General features: G+C 37.6%; 1 protein-coding gene across 5 annotated transcripts in view; it reads right to left on the bottom strand.

Annotated features, from left to right (window-relative positions):
* Positions 1–18706, bottom strand: part of KCNT2 (potassium sodium-activated channel subfamily T member 2) — a 445066-nt gene that overhangs the window by 271265 nt on the left and 155095 nt on the right. For all 5 annotated transcript variants that reach the window (XR_011247634.1, XM_069545283.1, XM_069545284.1 and 2 more), the window contains exons 4-6: positions 18208–18256; positions 15270–15329; positions 1112–1186 (exon numbers count right to left, since the gene is read on the bottom strand). Coding sequence is in view for 4 of the 5 variants with exons in the window: in XM_069545283.1 (XP_069401384.1) it covers positions 1112–1186; positions 15270–15329; positions 18208–18256 (184 nt within the window). In the remaining variant the exon portion in view is untranslated. The remainder of the gene's footprint in view (positions 1–1111; positions 1187–15269; positions 15330–18207; positions 18257–18706) is intronic.

Genomic DNA, 18706 nt, shown 5'->3' with positions numbered 1-18706 from the left:
ACATGTGGCAAATACTCTAAATTCATATGATTATTGAAATGGAGGGGCAGACAGGATCTTTTCCTTCTCTAAGTCCTAAGGAAAAATTCTTTGCAAAGTTATTGTAGAAGCAGAAGGAAAATAATCAGCTGTAATGGGATATCAGCTATAAATGTGTTAATCTGATCACTAAATCTTTTGGTATGACTGTTATAATAGATATCATCTTTTTTCTTCTCTGGAACTGGAGGTAAAAATAGGTGTAAGGAGACAGTGCTTTACTTTTCTATAACATTACCACTTACTCTCTCAGATTCAAACATTTATGTGACACTGGGGAACTGTATTCCATTGGAATTATATTTAATTAACCTGTCATTCAATCTGGAGCCAGTTGTTCCTCTAGATAAATTACTCAAATTAAAATAATTGTCAGAGTGAGCAACAGCTTCGGATCATACTGACTTATAGTCATGATTTTCCAAATAAAATTCAAAATAAAAAGTGTTAGAAAGCATATTCCCAACAGACATTTCTAAAGCTTTATCAAATATAGATTAAAATCCAGTTTTGCAATGGAAAAGTGCTGGTTGCATATTCTGCAGCTGAACAGGATCACCATGGAATTGGTCCTCCACAGACTTTAATAAAGAAGCACACTGCTGGTTGTCTTAGTTGTTGGCAACATATTTAGTAAACAGAGAACTGGATTTAATAAATCCTGTGGCTTAAACTAAAGATAAACATATTCTCAGCATGAGAAACTTTTCTAAATACTTGGTTTTACTTGGCTTTTATTTTTTAAAACTCTACAATATACACAAGAAGTGGAGTGATTCATTCTAATCTGTTTAGACAAAATTAACATGTTTAAATGGTACCTCTAGAGTATATATTCCTAAAATGCATTCCATTTTGCTATTGAACTAAATCTCGTTAATGTTCACTTAATTTCACAACCCTGTTATAACTGACTTTGTTATTTATTTTCTAATACCATGATTTAACACATTAACAAAAGCCTAAATTCATTCATCTGAGCTAATATATTATTTCTTGCTATTTAGATTGAAAGATTTTACTCATGACTAATAACAAAATTATTTCTTTTAAAGATTCTTTTAGGACTTACTGAGATAATGAAGGGAACCGCATTAATTATTTCCAAGATGAAGGGTATTCGTAAAATCTGTTCCCAGATGTTTCCCTTCCAAAAAAAAAATGAATAAAAATAAAAGTCAATTACAATTGATACCATTAAACAGGGAAAAGGCATCAGAATTTTGCTAGCAATAAGGATAAGGATGTTTATATTAACAGAATACAAAATCATTATTTAGAAATGTAGCAATGACTTTTAGAGATTATTTTGCTACATGTAATTGTGCCCTCTCAATTTTGCAGAGTTTAAGTAAACCAAATGCTCATAGTAATCCATGAATATTGCACATAGCACATTTTAATCACATAATATCGTATCAAAAAAGTTACTAGTAAAAATAAAAAAATTAAGAAACCTTACAGAATCAATGAAAAAGTAACTCCATCCTAATTTTTATATCATAATATAAAGCATATTAAATAGTTTGCAAACACACACATATAACAATGGCCCTGGGAGGCCATTTAACATTGTTTTTAGATTAATAAGATTTAAAGTCAGAGTTTTCTCAATCATCTGGATTCTAGTCTCCCAACCCACACAGTACAACAATATTAATCGGGTCTGGCTACATAATTAGTGGGGCCCAGTTAAAAACAAAAATGCAGGGCCTCTTATTAACAAATTATGAGTAATTTCAAGAAGGTGACATCAGAGCATTCGAACAAGCACATATCCTTCTAATTGTGCAGCTCTGGGCAACGGCACTGACTAATAGGTCATTCCTGAAACTTTCTCTAACGATGTCCAGTGAAAAAGAACTCAGAACTCCCTAACGCAGTTTATTCTTTCAACAACAACAAAAAACAAACAAAAACAAAAGAAATTTATCTGTTAGAAAGGCAACTTGAAATCTGACCCCTGTAATGTCTAATTATTTTATGAATGGCAACCCACTCCAGTAGTCTTGCCTGGAGAATCCCACGGAAAGAGGAGCTTAGCAGGCTACATTCCATAGAGTTGCACAGAGTCAAACACGACTGAAGCAACTGAGGACACACTGGCTATAATATTGGGATCTTTATTTTTCTTGAGGTCCCAAACTCTTAAAACATTACAGAGATGTAAAACACCTTGCATCGCCGATCCTGCTCATGATGCCAATTGTCTCGCTGTTCCCAGTGTTCGCTGAACCCAGGGTAGGCAAGGCGTGAGCTAAGATGTTAGTAGGAGGCTAGAGGAGCCACTGGCGACCCACTCCAGTACTCTTGCCTGGAAAATCCCATGGATGGAGGAGCCTGGTGGGCTGCAGTCCCTGGGGTAGCTAAGAGTGGGACACGACTGAGCGACTTCGCTTTCACTTTTCACTTTCATGCATTGGAGAAGGAAATGGCAGCCCACTCCAGTGTTCTTGCCTGGAGAATCCCAGGGATGGGGGAGCCTGGTGGGCTGCCGTCTTACAGGGTTGCACAGAGTCGGACACGACTGAAGTGACTTAGCAGCAGCAGCAGAGGAGCCCTAGGAACTGCAGATACGTTTATTCTCTCCTGGCCTGCAGAGCAGCCATAACACAGCCTCTCTCCTGCTGCCTCTGCAGCCGTAACAACAGACACCCTATGTTCTCCCCTCTCGTGGCTGACTCAGGAGACACAGCGATGACACAGCAGTAAAATGCAGCCCTAGGTGGAGCTCATATATCCCTACAGCACAAAGTAGCTGTGACCAAGTGAGTACCTTGATGCACATGTGCCGTGTTATAAGTGACTTGAGTTATTACATGAACATTATTTACAAAATGTGAGGCAAAAGCGAGAGGCTGTGGGGCAAGAGGGCCTGACTATGCCATCTTGGCTAACTTGGTCTTTCCCTGCACACCGCCACTTCATAAAGCAAGTTCTACATCGGGGATCATCTGGGTTGCTAAAACAGTAAGTAAGAGATTTTGTTATCCCTGGTTCATACGCCGTCTGCAGGCTAAATAAAAAGTGGTGGGAGAGCAGGTGGAAGGCACGGAGCTCTAAGGATCTCTCTCATCTCTGTGTAAAGATGTAAGGATGCTTCCCTCATCACCTCCAGCTCTGTAAGAAGGGCACAGATAAACAACCTAGAGAGCTGGACTCAGACTTAGAGGCTGTTTTTGACTAAGGCCTAAAACATCACACACACACACACACACACACACACAGCAAAGCAAAGAGAAAGAATGTTGCGATAAGAACAGGCTACACTTACAACAATACTAAGACAGAGCGACTTATTTTCTGGGAACAAGATATAGACCCTACAGAATAAAATGTATGGCCATTTTAAATTCAGACTCGGAAGGGCTGCAGGCCTGAGGAGACAGAGGACCTTGACAGATGGTGGCCCTTGGGCCCCCCAGAACCCCGGGCAGAGAGGCCAGAGCAGGGCTTGAGGCGTCAAGGAGCTTCCACCCAAGGCCTCAGGAGAACCACCAAAGCCCCATCTGTATCTGCCATCAGAGCAACCAAACCACAGACTATTCCTGGGCCAGTCAGTCAGGACCACCTTCTCCTGGAGCCTCCTCAGCCCCAAGCGGCCACGATCAGCTGGTTTCGGACGAAGAGGAGGTGGACACAGGAGAAGCCCCCCAAGAAGATCCTTGCCCCGTTGAGTTCCCAGCTGGGCACACATGCACGCTCAGTCGTGTCTGACTCTCTGCTGTCCCACGGACTGTTGCCTACCAGGCTCCTCAATTCATGGGATTTTTGAAACCAGAATATTGGAGCAGCTTGCCATTTCCTCCTCTAGGAAATTTTTCCTGGCCCAAGGACTGAACCCACATTTTTTGTGTCTCCGGCATCGACAGGTGAATTCTTTACCATTGTGCCACCTGGGAAGTTTTCAGCTTAGAAAAAGCTAAAACTGGATGAGAACATTAAATTTTTTACATACTGAACACTATCTCTTAAATACTAAACTGAGATTTGTCTTGCAAAAAAACTAAGGGGCCTAACTGAGATTTCATTGGATCAGCATGGCTCATAAGGACAATGACTGGGTTTGAAGGAGAAACGTAGAAAGGGCTAAAGGCTTTTCTACTTGCACTGAATCAGGCCTATTCAATAAACCATTTATACTTGATTTTCATTATGCAACACATCTATTTTTTATTGTGCTCGTTAATGTTACCATTTAACAGTTTTTTACATGACTCAGTTTCCAGAATGCGTAACATTTGGCCTACTCTTTCCTCACCATATTTTTTACTAGTCATTGTACATTGTTCCTTAATGTCAATGGTTTTACACAGGAAAAGAGACTGATATGACCAGAGGAGGGGGATGTAATGGGAATCATTATCACTGGTCACATGGCAGGGTCTTTCTGCTAATGTACATTAAGACTAGCATTAGTTTTCTTAGCTTGGCACATTGGAAAAGTTTAGTTCCTAGTAAACCAAAAGCTTCTATACCTCTGATGTCTCTCTTCATTTCCAGATCTAACACAACATTTATTTTTTATTGCTTTTCCTCAAACCACTAAGAGAGTCTGATGACTAAAATGTGATTCAGTTGGGTTCATTTCTGATTTAGCCTCCATATTCCAAGCCAGAGAATCTTTCTAAAATGGCCAATCTCCATCGCCAACATCCAAACTCCTCATTATATCATATGAAGCTTCACAATTTGAACTATGGCTGCTGGTTTGTTCTGTACCTACTATATTCCTAACCCACCTTAAATTCAGCTACAGATTCACTACATATAGAACTAATTTTGATATAGTTCTCTGAATGAGCTAGGCTGTTTCATCTTTTATAACTTTGCTCACACTTCTTCTTCTGCTTGGAATGCCCCAATCCCCATACCTTCACCACTAACTACCTTGATATGTGTTTTTAACACTTTACAAAACTTATCTGTTTCTATGACCATTAGAGTTCAATGAGCATGATATTGAATAAAGGAAAGTTCCAAATATTTTATAACACTCTTCCCTTCTGGTATAATTGCTTTGATTTTGAACTTAAGCATTTGTATTTCTTTTTCTTGGATCCATGTGGAAACACTCAAAAAATTTTATTAAGTCTTCCTGATGCAATCATATAAATCATTAAACTTATGGCCACAAAGCTCAACAGAAATTTTCTGGAAGAAAGCATTTCAAGAGTACTTGGCTATATATTCATTTTAGGTAATCTCATTTATGTTACAACTTCAACTTATTATCAATAATAAACCAATGACTTCCAATGTTGTATCTCTAGCCTGGATCAATATTGTATCTGAGAGTCAGTTTCAGATCTCCACTGTCTAATGTGCTGCTTCACATGAATGCCTCAAAGGCACCTTGTGGGTAATTTGTCTCAAAGTAAAATTTAAAGGACAATGAAAACATGACAATCCAAAACCTATGGGATATAGCAAAAGCAGTTCTAAGAAGGAAATTTATAGCAATGCAATCTTATCTCAAGGAACAAGACAGATCTCAAATAAACAACCTATCCTTACACCTAAAGCAACTAGTGTAAGAAGAATAAACAAAACTCAAAGTTAGTGGAAGGAAAGAAATCATAAAGATCAGAGCAGAAAAAAATGAAATAGAGACAAAGAAAACAACAGTAAAGATCAATGAAACTAAAAGGTGGCTCTTCAAGAAGATGAACACAATTGATAAACCTTTAGCAGACTCATCAGGATAAAAAGGTGAGAGGATTCAAATCAATAAAATTAGAAAGGAAAAATAAGTTACAACTGATACCACAGAAACAAAAAGAATCATAAGAGACGACAACAAGAAACTATATGCCAATAAAATGGACAACCTAAAAGTAAAATTTAGGATGTTTGTCCTAACTGACTCTCTAGCAACAAAAACCAAAGATCCTGGAGAAATTTGCATCTTCTTTTCACATGCCATTGTTGTTCAGTCACTAAGTCATGTCTGACTCTTTGCAGCCCCATGGACTGTAGCCTGCCAGGCTCCTCTGTTTGGTCAGATTCATGTCTATTGAGTCAGTAATGCTATCTAACCACCTCATCCTCTGCCGCCCCCTTTACACACTGCTGCTGCTAAGGCGCTTCAGTCGTGTCCAACTCTGTGCGACCCCATAGACGGCAGCCCACCAGGCTGCCCTGTCCCTGGGATTCTCCAGGCAAGAACACTGGAGTGGGTTGTCATTTCCTTCTCCAATGCATGAAAGTGAAAAGTGAAAGTGAAGTCACTCAGTCATGTCCAACTCTTAGCGACCCCACAGACTGCAGCCCACCAGGCTCCTCCGGCCATGGGATTTTCCAGGCAAGAGTACTGTGGGGTAGAGTACAGTGGGGTGCCATCGCCTTCTCTGCTTCACACTACCTAAGTATAACTGTTGAATAACACTTTCTGATTCATGAACGTATCTTGGGTTGTCTGGTTCTCAATTTACACTCTATTTCCACTCTAACTTCTTAACTGGTCTCCCCACCTTCCTCTTCAATGTTCCTTTACCTAGTTAACTCACACACGTCTTTCAGCTATTAATTCAAATCTTCTGAGTGTTTTGAGACTTTCCCCACCTCCTCTTTACACACACTCTAGACAAGATCAGACTCCCACACTTGGTTTTTTGATTCTTCATCAACATCCTTCTCCTTCCTTTTTTTTCAGTTTGTTTTTATATATTTGATCAACACTTGACTTTGAATTTCATGTGGTCCAGGTGAGAGCATTGGGCTTCCTTGGTGGCTCAGATGGTAAAGCGTCTGCCTGCAATGCAAGAGACCTGAGTTCGATCCCTGGGTTGGGAGGATCCCCTGGAGGAAGAAATGGCAACACACTCCAGTACTCTTACCTGGAAAATCCCAGGGATGGAGGAGTCTGGTAGTCTACAGTCCATGGGGTAGCAAAGAGTTGGACACGACTGAACGACTTCACTTCACTCATGTGACTGAATTTAATGTGGTCCAGGCGAGAGCATACATTTAGTTCACAATTCTTTGCTCTGTTTCAAGCACAATCCTTGCCAGTCTGAAGCTCCTCAATAAAATCTATCTGCATTATGTCAAACATGCTCCTGTTGTTGATTCACAGCTAGTGTGTGTGTGTGTGTATGTGTGTGTGTGTATGTGTGTGTGTGTACGTTGTGGCAAATAATGAACTTCCACCTGAGGACTGACTTCCACAATCTAAAATTATACAGGGAGGCAATATACTCATTGCTAAAAGTAAATGTCTTTTTCAGTTATATTCATTAGATTTAGTTCTAAAATCTCAGGTTGTCTTCTGAACTTAAAGGTATATTCATAAATTATCTCCCCTAAAAGTAGCTGATGAAAAATAGAGAAATTATCCAAAAGTTGTATTGGCTGTTAGGGAGTTCCCATGAACCTACATAATATAGGCTCAGGATAAAAGCAATTATGGCAAAAAGGAAAGCATAAATCTAGAGATGGCACTATGTAGAGAAGTGTGAAATAAGATCCAAAAGGCAGGCACATGCCTTTCAAAATTAAGTTAAATACCTGTTCCACTTAATCATGTTTTCCTGAATGAGATGAAAGGCATTAGTCTTCTTCTAAAAGGTAACTTCTTAAAGAAAAAGGATAGTTTTTAAGAAATAGCTTTAACTGTTCTAAGCATATAGAACTCTCTGTGTTCCTCTTCTTATTGACATAATTCAATAAAATATAAATAAAATTTAATCTATTTTATATTTGGTATGGATGCAACTTTCCTCAACCAATAAAAATTCAAGAAAACAGATGATTTCCTAAAATGTACCAGGCTTTTATTTTTATCATAAAAGAAAGTACAAGTTTAGAACTATTATCTAGGTAACTCTAAAAAAAAGCACTTTAAAAAGTATAAGACTTATGGTAATCTACTTGCTGTTAGCCCAAATTGGGAACAAGAGAAGCTTAAAAAGCACCTTCTTCTCTAATATTAAGAATACCTAATTTAAAATATTTAATCCAGAAGACTTAACCTTCTTTTAGTGAGTTTAAAATATGGAGTAACTCTATGGCAACGTTACTTTGTATTTCTAAACATAAACCCAACAACACTTAGATTTACCATTCCTGTGCCATAATAAGCAGAATCACCAGGATCTAGGAGTCCTAGGATGAATTCTTTGTTCTTTTCCAGGAATAAGCCCAAAATGAAGCTAACATTTCAGAACTGATGCTTTTTATAAGTGATTACTGTATAGGAAAAAAAAAAAAACAACTATAGATTTAACAAAAGCTTTCTAGGTGTGGTGAATTTTCATTATAAGAGGTTTGGAAATTATGCATTTTTGTGCATAATGCACAAAATCCTTTTGATTTAATAAATGTGTATGTATATATAGAGTACTGTTATTTTTTTTAAAACAGTTGATAAAGACACGGACGGTATTTACGTGACAGAGAAATAAGAATTTTACTGTCAGGCAAGCCTCATGGATATTTTGCCAAGTTGTGACAAACATGAACAGAATGGTGATTTAAGTTCAGATCTGCTGTCTGTATGACAGAGGACAGAAGAAATGAATGTCAGGGATTTTGAAATTTTTATCTGCTAACTTTAACACACACTTTAAAGAGTTTTGCTCAATTTGCTGCTACCTATTAAGTCTTTTGATTTTAAAAAGCTTTGCTCTCCATAATAATTTAAACCTTTTAAGTTAAAGATTAAGTCATGCTTATTTTAGAATGTCTAGTGTGTACAATCGGAGAAGGCAATGGCACCCCACTCCAGTACTCTTGCCTGGAAAATCCCATGGACAGAGGAGCCTGGAAGGCTGCAGTCCATGGGGTCGCTGAGGGTTGGACACAACTGAGCGACTTCACTTTCACTTTTCACTTTCATGCATTGGAGAAGGAAATGGCAACCCACTGCAGTGTTCTTGCCTGGAGAATCCCAGGGATGGGGGAGCCTGGTGGGCTGCCATCTGTGGGGTCGCACAGAGTCGGACACGACTGAAGTGACTTAGCAGCAGCAGCAGTGTGTACAAACATATATGTTGTATACATAAATACATACATTATCTGTTTATATATATAGATATAAACCATTCTAGCACAGGGCCTAAATGGCTGGTAGCATGTAATTCTTGCTCCTTCAGAACATTGATGACAGCACCTCAGACCGACCGTACAGCCATGCTCTGGTGGCTGGAATTGATTGCTATCCCCGCAAAGTGACAGCTGCCATGGGCAAGAAGAAAACTGCCAAGAAGTCAAAGATCAAGTCTTTTGTGAAAGTTTATAATTATAATCACCTCATGCCCACAAGGTGAGCATTTCAAGAATGGAAGTGAAAATGACTTCTCTTTTCCCCTTCTCTGCCCTACTGAATAAGACGACAACCTGGTCGCCACTGCAGTGTGGGGAGAGACATCATTTTGAATTTGTCATTGGCAGTGGTTTCCAGTATTGTCTCTTTTACTGTTCACTTTGGGCTTCCCTGGTGGCTGAGAGGTTAAAGCATCTGCCTGCAATGTGGGAGACGTGGGTTCGATCCCTGGGTTGGGAAGATCCCCTGGAGAAGGAAATGGCAACCCACTCCAGTACTCTTGCCTGGAGAATCCCATGGATGGAGGAGCCTGGTGGGCTACAGTCCACGGGGTTGCAAAGAGTTGGACACGACTGAGCAACTTCACTTCACTTCACTTCATAAACCAATAAGAGAAAATTATATGTAGATTTTATATTCAGAACTAGAAATATCAAACAGCAATAGTAGAAATGGATTTCACTCCTAATGCAATATCCATTTCTTCATATCTGTCTATAATTTTCTTAAAAGCCTAATTTGAGAGAAGGACCTCATTTGCAGTTCTGCTATTTGGATTTATCTTATATATATGCTATAAATAGTTATCACTTATTCATTCCAACAGTGTATCCAACAGCTTATTGAAAGAGTCTTAAGAGTTCACAAATTTGACTGAATATATGAAAGGAAAAGGGATTCCCCAGTGGCTCAGATGGTAAAGAATATGCCCACAATGCAGGAGACTTGGGTTTGATCCCTGGCCTATGAAGATTCCCCTGGAGGAGGAAATGGCAACCTACTCCAGTACTCTTATCTGGAGAATTCCATGGGCAGAGGAGCCTGGTTGACTACAGTCCATGGGGTCTCAAAAGAGTTGGACATTGCTTAATGACTAAAAGACAACAATGAAAAGAAAAGAAATCCTCCCCATGTCACATAAGCCCTTGTTAGCCTTCGTGTTGTAACACACAAGACTCAACCACACCATGACCTAGACGTTAATGTCTATGAAGGTCAGAATGAAAATATTATACATCATCTAGCTCTATCTACTCAGAGAACGCAATGGCACCCCACTAGGTCTTATAATCTTTGCTCTCATTTTATAAATGGCAGGAATTAATTGATTACAAAGGTCAGCACCATAAAATCACAAGGGGAAACTATAATTCCATCTTGAGTCTGTGCTTGTTAAATGACTACTAGCATTTAAAGCCTCAAAGTTAATTTCATATTGTTTTAGTTAGAATTTGGAACAAATACAAATGCAAATTAATATTTTGACCAGTGTATGTATTTGTAGATATTCTTGTTACAGTGGAAAATATTTCATTAAATTAGAGAAAAACACCCACATCCTTATTTTTCAGTACATCACTTTCTGTATATTACATTTGACATTTATCACATGCATACTAAGGGCCTTTAGAAGATAACACCTTGGATATTAATTTACTTGATTGTTTTCCTTCTCCTAGGTTTCTAAAATCCAGATTTGTCAATCAGTACATATTTATGGGCTTCCCCGGTGGTTCAGCAGTAAAAAATCTGCCTGCCAATGCAGGAGACGTGGGTTTGATCTCTGGATCAGGAAGATCCCCTGGAAAAGGAAATGGCAACTTGCTTCAGTATTTCTCCCTGGGAAATTCCATAGACAGAGGAGCCTGATGGATACAGCCCATGGGATTGCAAAAGAGTCTGACACAACTTAGCAACTTAACAACAACATATTTATGAGGTAGCTATTTTGACGAAGAGATTCACTAATAAATCATCTAAAGAGCCCTCCTCCACATCTCCTTCTAAACCGTATGTCACTAAGCTAGTACTTTCTAGGTAAGTTAGGGTTGAGTGGCTACATATATGCAAAATTTTCCAGCGTATCTCCTCCAACTTCAAAATATTATTTCAGGCACCATTTTCCATCTTCAGTGTTCTCAGAAAAGAACAGGATGTATCCAAAGCTAATTAGTAATCCTCAACTTCCTAACCTAGCTTATTCTTACTTTTTATAAATCTTGCTTCATCCATCATTTTTCCTGTCCCTTCTACCAGCTCATTTTAAATGATGTAGATTTTTACCATCACGAGGCAATCTTCCATCTCATTCTACTACTTTTAGTGAGCTTCTGTACTGATCAATCAACAATCTTCATCTGAAAGTTTTACTCTCAATTGTACTCGGTTGAAACTGGTCTTTTAAGGGTGACTAACAAATGATCTCCTAAACTGTAAACCCAATTGCTTTTCTCAAGCTTCTTGCTAAACCTGCCATCATTCATATCTTTCATCTAATATTTTTTTCTTAGTCATTCCTAATATTGTATTTTCCTCATAATCAGTAAATCAATCCATCTGTGTTTATTTGGAAACCAAGCATTCTTTTCTTTCTATATTTTCTAATTCATTCATTTCACCTAATTAGGCACTGGTATTATGTTCTTTAGGTGGCACCTACAAGAATTTTATAAAGGAAACCAGGGGGAAAAGGTGAGTTTGAAAAGATTTAAAAAGCATTCAACAGAATGTTACTTTTAAGACTTTACGTTATGAAATGAGAAATTTATATGCTAGATAAGAATCCCCTCAAAAGAGAACCTTGATTGTGCTGCTTGATACGGTGCATGCAATAACTGTGAACTGGAAATCAGCGAAGATTATGACAACCATTCGGAAGACTTTCCACCCTTCTCACTTATTCCTCTGTCTGCCCTCATTGCTCTATTCTTTCAAGACCCACAACATAAGCATCTCCATTAACATGGGGCATCTCTTCTCCATTGGTTACTATCCCATCCTTACTGGAGTTGCCTGCTTTCTTCATCATCTCACTGGAAATGACTGCCAAAGCTTAATAAATCTCTTTTGCGAGTCCCGGATCTTCCTTTTCAGTTGTCTGCATATCACATCTATTTGTCCAAAAATACCTCAAATTCATCATTCCCGAAACAATTTCCATTATTCCATCTATCCTGACCCCAATCTGATTTTTTCCTCCATGTAATTTTTCTTGGGTTTACTGCCTTGTACTGTCATCTGGCTTTAGGAAATCTTAAAATGATCTTTCACATTTTGTTTTCTTCTTCTATCTCAACCAATCTGTTGATGATTTCTTCAGTTTCTACTTTCATGACTTTTCCTGCATTGAATGAGTTTATTCCTCTCACCTGGCCAAAACCTCACTCCCACTTTTCCTTTCCTACTGCAGTTGTGTCTTAGCAGAGCATATGGACTTCAGCGGACTGGCTCTTTGACTTCTGCTTGCACAGATGTTCCGAACTAATACTCCTAGACTTAGTTACAATTATAGAACTCTCATGTTCAACATCCTGCACCAACTTCCCATTCTAGGTTTCTCTACAAGGCCCTCACAATACTGTAGCAAACTTATCCCAACAACATTTTCCCAAACACACCATATGCTGGCCAAGCCTAAATATTAATTCATTCTTCCAGTTTTATATACATATTTCTTATTTTATGCCTTTGCTAATTCTACAAATCCCTGTTGTTCTGCCTTTTTTTTTTTTTAGTGAAATTATGATCTTACTTTAGTGAAATCACTGGTTCAAGGACTCTGCTTAATAGGTCTTTTCATCCCATGATATAACCTCTCTCTCTGGTTCCTCTGCCTTTTCTAAATCTAGCTTTAATATACGGAAGTTCATGGTTCATGTACTGTTGAAGCATGGCTTGGAGAATTTTGAGCATTACTTTGCTAGTATGCGAGATGAGTGCAATTCTGCAGTAGTTTGAACATTTTTTGGCATTGCCTTTCTTTGAGATTGGAATGAAAACTGACCTCTTCCAGTCCTGTGGCCACTACTATTTTCCAAATTTGTTGGCATATTGAGTGCAGCACTCTCATAGTATTCTCTTTTAGGATTTGAAACAGCTCAACTGGAATTCCATCACCTCCACTAGCTTTGTTCGTAATGATGCTTTCTAAGGCCCACTTAACTTTCCATTCCAGGATGTCTGGCTCTAGGTGAGTGATCACACTATTGTGATTATCTGGGTCGTCAAGATCTTTTTTGTACAATTCTTCTGTGTATTCTTGCCACCTCTTCTTAATGTCTTCTGCTTCCGTTACGTCAATACCATTTCTGTCCTTTATTGAGCCCATCTTTACATGAACGTTCCCTTGGTATCTCCAATTTTCTTGAAGAGATTTCTAGTCTTTCCCATTCTAATATCTTCATATATTTCTTTGCACTAATCAAAGGCAGAGGAACCAGAGATCAAATTGTCAACATCCATTGTATCATCAAAAAAGCAAGAGAGTTCCACAAAAACATCTACTTCTGCTTTACTAACGCCAAAGCCTTTGACTACGTGGATCAAAACAAACTGAAAAATTCTTAAAGAGATGGAAATCCCAGACTACCCAACCTATCTCCTGAGAAATCTGTATGCAGGTCAGGAAGAAACCCTTAGAACTAGACATGAACAACAGACTGGTTCCAAATCAGGAAAGGAGTACATCAAGGCTGTATATTTCCACCTTGCTTATTTAATTTATATGCAGTGTACATCACACGAAATGCCAGGCTGGATGAAGCACAAGCTGGAATCAACATTGCTGGGAGAAATATCAATAACCTCAGATATGCAGATGAAACCACCTTTATGGCAGAAAGTGAAGAGGAACTAAAAAGCCTCTTGATGAAAGTGAAAGAGAAGAGTGAAAAAGTTGGCTTAAAACTTAACATTCAAAAAACGAAGATCATGGCATCTGGCCCCATCATTTCATGGCAAATAGATGGGGAAACAATGAAAACAGTGACTTTATTTTCTTGGACATGAAAATCACTGTAGATGGTGACTGCAGCCATGAAATTAAAAGATGCTTACTCCTTGGAAGAAAAGCTATGGCCAACCTAGACAGCATATTCAAAAGCAGAGACATTACTTTGCCAACAAAAGTCCATCTAGTCAAAGCTATAATTTGTCCAGTAGTTATGTATGGATGTGAGAGTGGAACTATAAAGAAAGCTGAGCACTGAAGAATTGATGCTTTGGAACTGTGGTGTTGGAGAAGGCTCTTTAGAGTCCCTTGGACTGCAAGGAGGTGAAACCAGTCCATCCTAAAGGAAATCAGCCCTGAATACTCATTGGAAGGACTGATGGTGAAGCTGAAACTCCAATACTTTGGCCACCTGATGTGAAGAGCTGACTCATTTGAAAAGACCCTGATGCTGGGAAGGATTGAGGGCAGGAGAAGAAGGGGATGACAAAGGATGAGATGGCTGGTTTTCATCACTGACTCAATGGACATGAGTTTGAGTCAGCTCTGGGAGCTGGTGATGGACAGGGAAGTCTGGTTTGCTGCAATCCATGTGTTTGTAAAGAGACAGACATGACTGAGTGACTGAACTGAACTGATGAACCCCCACTGAAATTTATTTGCATCTCATGGGATGTACTTATTATTTTACCTTGTGTTATTATTGCCTGTATAATCTTCTCCTGCCTACCCCCATTTCTGGATTGTAATCTCATTGAGAAAAGAAAAACAAACAAACAAACAAACAATTCACAGTGTGGTGCTCTTCATCAAATAAGAGCTCAATAAACATTTGTTAAATTGGGTTAGCCAAGCAAAGCTTTGCCAAAAATGAAGGGAATTCATTTTAATAATTCCTAACAGACACACTTTTCTCCCTCAGTGTTTTCTGTACAGATCAGGAGAAGAGGTTGAGAACAATAAAAAGCCAAACAATTCCATTCACTTGCCTAATATAAGCATGCATATACTGGGTAAATTAGACCAGAGGAATTAGTGAAGTGTGTTTAAGCCACCAAGGAAAACATTACTATATTAAAACAGCTTTTTATTACTTACTGGAGAGGCCCAAAATAATTAAAGGGGTTTAAGAAGATCTTGCTTTAGCCCCAGAGTGTGAATTATAAGTAGACAAATACTGGGTAAATGCTAGTACTGTGTTCCACTGGCAGAAAATTTCTAAATAAAACAACTTACCTTATAACTGAGATAACCAAGCAGTATTGTTTCAAAGAGACTTATCAGTGCCACTAAAACCTAAAATATAAATTATACCTTAATGAGAAGATGCAACAAAAATATATATTTTGAATATACTATCAATTTATCAATATATGCCTGTGTATGTGTGTGCATATATGAGTATGTATATATATCATGTATGATATAGGGATTGACACCATATACAAGGCCTCGTGTCCTTGTCTTTTGAAGTAAAATGGTGACTCAAGAGTTAATGATTGGGAAATATGAAGATACAGAAATAAGGAAAAGCTGTTGCGCTAAAGAACTGGTAACAATTTAGACTATAATTCTGGCACATATCACTGAAATTCCAGTTCCCTGAAAGATACAGATAAAAGCCTGACTGTTTTTACAGGAAGCAGACTCCCTGTCCAGATGAAAACTGCCAACCACAAGAACATAGAACCTAGACTAGTTGAAAGCAGAAGGTTGATCATTTTCTCAAAACTTCACCTTGATGCCAACCAATCCAAGAATTGTCCACGAGCTGATCCTACCCTGCTTCTTGAACACTATAAAACTCCTCACTGGGGTCATGCAGTCTTCAAGGCATTAGCCCACTGTGGCCCCCTTTGCCTGGCAAAGCGATTAAAGCTACTCTTTTCTACTTCACCCGAAATTCTGTCTCTGTGTTTCTATTTGACTCTGGTGAACAGAGACTGAGTTTCAGCAACAGAGGTGCTGTGTGACATTCTTAACTTCTATATACAAGTGGTAGGGAGCAGGCTGTCCTGACCACTACAGTTTAGTTTTTATAATGTCTAATACTCCTCAGTAAGTCTTTTAAAATTTATTACCACAAATGTAAGTGTGGGATTAGAATAGTCAGATGACTGGAATTTGAATAATATGTAAAGACTAGATTTTGTTTATCATATGACTGCTCCACCATAAAACCAGCCACACAGCCTCCCTCTCAGTTCACCTACCAAAAATGGCAGTTCCCTACAGAAAATCAAAGAATACAAGCTTGGAGTTAGAGGGTATTTGCATCCTATCATCCACCTCAAACAAAGGTAAACAGTAACATCCTTGATCATTAAAGCAAACGGTCCAAGATACTTGCAGATTCCGTCTGAACAGACTTCATAAACAACCCCCCTTCTGCAGCAGACTTGGGCATCCTGCCCTGCCCTAGACAAGTTCCCGCCTTTCTCTCTCATCTCTACTCTGCATACAATTTCCTCAGCTCAACTCCCAAAGAACAGTGGCTCCAACAGAAAGGACATCCAAATTGTCTTCTGTTAAAGACTCTAAGCACTTTGGGAGAGAGGAGTACTAAGCAATCATCAACATGAAGTATTTAAGATAACAAATATATTTGTTCATAGATTTGTGAGGGTTAAGTCAACCTGTCTGAGAAAAGCAGATGCCCTAGAGTTTTAGATTCTGACTCCTGTTTTAACGAAAATTTTGATATAGGTGAGTATTAAAACATAAGGATAATTTAAAAACATATGAATGCATCACAATATAAGTAAAATAAGTCCGGAAGTGCATACAGTAGTCAGACATTATTAAAATAGAAAAGTTTAACTTTTTAGATTTTCCCCGCAAATTTTTTAACTTAAGTGTACTATTCTAAAGGTACACATTGTTAGGTGACCTTGAAACCATTTTCAGGATGAATTACTCAAAATCTTATTGAAAAATGAACGTTCTTATTTAAAGGTATCACTATTAAGTAAAAATTTGAATGATCAAAATATATTTCAAGGCCATATATAATTATTCAGAAAAATACTAACTTACTTTACAAGTATCCACCTCACTGATGGATAATATAGGAATCTAACTCAGAGATTAAAAAACTGCATTTTTACTAAAACTGAAATATTTGAAAAGAGTTATTTGTAAGTTAATGACACTACTATAAGATTCACTAAAAAAACATAAAACACAACTTATAAAATAGGAAATATGCAAACACAGTAAAAACTTGATTTCATAGTAATAAACACAATGCACACATAATCAAAAATATTCATAGTTGCATATAAAATGTACAGATCTCAGAATCACCCTGATGTTAAATGACAAACCAAATATTTGATTTTAAAGTATTTTAATGTTTGCTTATAAACAGTGAGGCTTAGAGTCTTTCCATTCCTTCCAGACTCAACTATCTTCCAATCTCTAATGCTTTTAATCTTAGGGACTCTACTCTTTGAATAATTTTTGCTTTTGAAAATTAACAGAAACTAAAAAGCATCTGAAGGAAAGAGGAGTAGAGGAGATGTGAAGCTGTAAAAAGTTTGCTAGGCATGAAATTCAACAGAAAAAGGAACAAAGAACAACACACAGGACTCGAGGAAACACACCAAATACGTAATTCAGAAGCACTGTTCTCTTCACATTTCCTTACTCCTTCTTCAGGAGCCTTTCAATGCCAGAGCATACTTTTTGTTTTATTTGCAAAATTATCTACTAAGGGACCAAGCTCTTTCCATTGGTAATAATAGCTATTGGTTCATTTGTTTATTCATTTAACAACTATTCATCAAGATTCCGCCATGACCCTGATATTGAGAACATAAGGTAAAAAGGCAAATATGGTTAAGGACTTTTGACTAATTTTTCACACATGGATGTAACTTAAGAATTTAGGAACACATAAATTAGTTGGGAGAATGTGTTGCAATTTCAAACACTGTTTTACTCAAGCTTTCTGAAGTCTAATCCTGACCATGAGGAAATTCTCAACAGGTAGAATTCAAGGCTCAGGTTAACATAAAGAAATAAAAACTTCAAGATGTGCATTAAGGTTAATTAAACAATAAACCATTTTAATTGTTTATTTTTAATATCAATAATTTTCTCCCCAGTAGTACTGCTCTGTAAAATATGAGTACATCTAGATATATAGGAATAAAACAAAATTGTACATAACCTGTAAGCCCCATAAAGGTAGACTTCTGTTCACCCAAAAGATATGAGACCTATAAAAAGAATGATAAGACATTAGATTTTTCCAAGTGAAAAAAACATTCATTTTCATATGTTGATAAAAGCTAAACATATTTAAATGTTGTTAACATAAAGAGAAAATAAAATAGAGACAATATATTAACATCAAAATTAAAATTAGGGAAAAAACCTTAATATTGATTTAATTTTCTTTTTGGTAATATTCATTTCTATTTCAGGGAAAAAACTCTTTTTTATTTTGTTTTCGGTCTCATACTAATCAAAAGAAAAGACCATGGGCTCTTATTTAAAGAGTGAAAATGCCAGAGGACAAAAACTCCAAACCATTTGCTAATCAATACTCCACTGAAAAGTCACTTAAATGCTTTCAATAAACTCTAGCATTTTATTATTTTTAAGCAATATTTTGGCAGTACAAATTCAACAGTAGAAATAATCAGAATAAAGTCAGTAACTCAGGT

This window comes from Ovis canadensis, chromosome 12, assembly GCF_042477335.2.
Source record: "Ovis canadensis isolate MfBH-ARS-UI-01 breed Bighorn chromosome 12, ARS-UI_OviCan_v2, whole genome shotgun sequence".
In the NCBI taxonomy this organism is placed as follows: Eukaryota; Metazoa; Chordata; class Mammalia; order Artiodactyla; family Bovidae; genus Ovis; species Ovis canadensis.
The sequence above is the reverse complement of the archived record's forward strand: the minus strand, read 5'-3'. Positions and strand labels throughout refer to the sequence as shown.